General features: G+C 43.0%; 1 protein-coding gene across 1 annotated transcript; it reads left to right on the forward strand.

Annotated features, from left to right (window-relative positions):
* The first annotated feature begins 745 nt into the window (after window positions 1-745).
* LOC116189876 lies at window positions 746-1507 on the forward strand. Its single transcript, XM_031519614.1, has one exon. The coding sequence runs from the start codon at window positions 746-748 to the stop codon at window positions 1505-1507; it is 762 nt and encodes a 253-aa protein (XP_031375474.1).
* Window positions 1508-2113: the final 606 nt, after the last annotated feature.

Genomic DNA, 2113 nt, shown 5'->3' on the forward strand with positions numbered 1-2113 from the left:
TGATATTATTTACCTTAGACTAAAGGAATATTGAATGGACTAAAAGATTTGAGTGTCTCCTAACTTGATTGCTCAACTATTTGTTGGTTGTTCTTTCGTACAACCGTGATTATGAAATTATTATCATTCATTATAATGCTATTAACTATTAGAATCAACAAAGATTCGAGAGGGATAGGGGAGAAAGAATAAACCTTAAAAGATGCATAAAAATTTGAAAATGAAAATTTGTATTCATTGTAATGAGAAAAGCTTGATTGCTCGACTATTTGTTGGTTGTTCTTTGTACAACCATGATTATGAAATTACCATTATTCATTAATGCCATAAACTAATAGAATCTTAATACCATTATTGATTAATGTTATATTAAATAACAGAATCTACAAAGATTCGAGAGAGATATAGGAGAAAGAATGAATCTTGAAAGATACGGAAAAAAAATGTACACACCAAAAAAAAAACGTAAAAATTTTAAATTCAAAATTTGTGTCGCTTGCAAAGAAATGAGGGGTATAATATTAGGAAACTTCCGTTTTAACTTACTGACCGTTAAAACTAAGCTTTCTTATTACGCACAATTCAGACAATATATATATTTATCATTCATTATATCTGATAATTACAACGGCTCTCTCTCTCTCTCTCTCTCTCTCTCTCTCTCATCGATTAACTCCGTCTGTCTCCGTCTCTGTCTCGCGCCCTGTTTCTTGCTGGGACGCTCTGTCAATTTGCAGCGGCGGCGATGGCGGCTCTGTGGGAATTGCCGGTGATCCGCTCCAGCACCGACTGCAGGCTCTTGGACCACTGTGTCACCACCACCAACCCCTCCGACGACACCACATTGACATCCTCTTCCTCGGAGTGGGAGCTGTTCGGAAGTTTCGACTTTTATGTCACGAGAAAGCGCCGGTTTGTTGTTCAAGACCACTGCGGCGACGAGATCGATGTTCAAGAGTTCTATGACGGCCAGCCGCGCTTCCACCAGCTTCCCGGTCTCCCTGTCTCACTCATCCGCATCCCCCACGTCCTGGAGTCATTCCTATGCTGTCATCTCGCTGACCTCGGCGTAGACCCAGTGTCCAGGCAACGTATCGCTGGGGCCATCCTCTCCGATGTCAACGACGCAGTCGTCCAGGGGCACATGAGGAAGTTCCTCGCCTCGGCGGATCTAGAGATCACTGCCATCGAGGTGGTTCGGGCTGAACCCGATGATGACAACGGCTGGGTGCAGGCCCTGCCCTACGAAGGGCCACGCGGGGCCTCGAGCGCGGCCATCATGAAGTTGAATGCGGCGAGCTTTGTTTATGGGGAGAAAGCTGGTGATACGATTACGGGGACGACGTGTGTAGTTTGCCTCGAAGAACTTTCGGGCGGTGGCCCCGAATGTAATAGGAGGAGGCTGACGGAGATGCCCTGCCGGCACGTCTTCCACAACTCATGCATAGTCCGCTGGCTGGAGACCAACCGTGCCTGCCCTTTGTGTCGTCAAGAATTGGACGATTGATGTTTGATGATTACACTGTTAGGAGGAGAGAAGGAATACTACTTAGTGCAGCAGAAACTAGAAATTCATTCTTTTGTTTGTCTTTTTTTTTTTGGGGCAAAAATTAAATTTTTTGGGGGCCTATTATTGCAATTGTAATTCTGCCATGGTCGTCTTGTCTGGTTCCCTTCGATTAATAATACTACAGTATTCGTTTTGTACATATTGCTATGTGGTTTTACTTTTGAAATGTTGGAAGATGGATGAATGCTTAAGACAGAACTTACCTGCAGATATATATGTATTGGGCAATAATTATATATACTGGGCAATAAACTGCTTCTCCTTTATTCAATTCAACCATTATCAAATGTTACCCTGTCTGTTACAAAGAAATTATCAGGAGTTGGTAATTTCGACAAATAAGACTGAATTGGACATCTTGCAACCTGCTTTTAATTGCCCTGGTTCCTTTCACTAAGTTTCCGATCTTCCAATGAACATCTGGGTCCTCCTTTGTGAGGTTTCCAAACAGGATCTTCCAGTCGGTTTTTCCAAGATGACTGAGTTCCAATCTTTTGCAGCAGCATGTCATATTCCTTCCTTCATGGCTACTGCATCTGCAAC

The sequence above is a fragment of the Punica granatum genome, unplaced genomic scaffold (assembly GCF_007655135.1).
Source record: "Punica granatum isolate Tunisia-2019 unplaced genomic scaffold, ASM765513v2 Contig00036, whole genome shotgun sequence".
In the NCBI taxonomy this organism is placed as follows: domain Eukaryota; kingdom Viridiplantae; phylum Streptophyta; class Magnoliopsida; order Myrtales; family Lythraceae; genus Punica; species Punica granatum.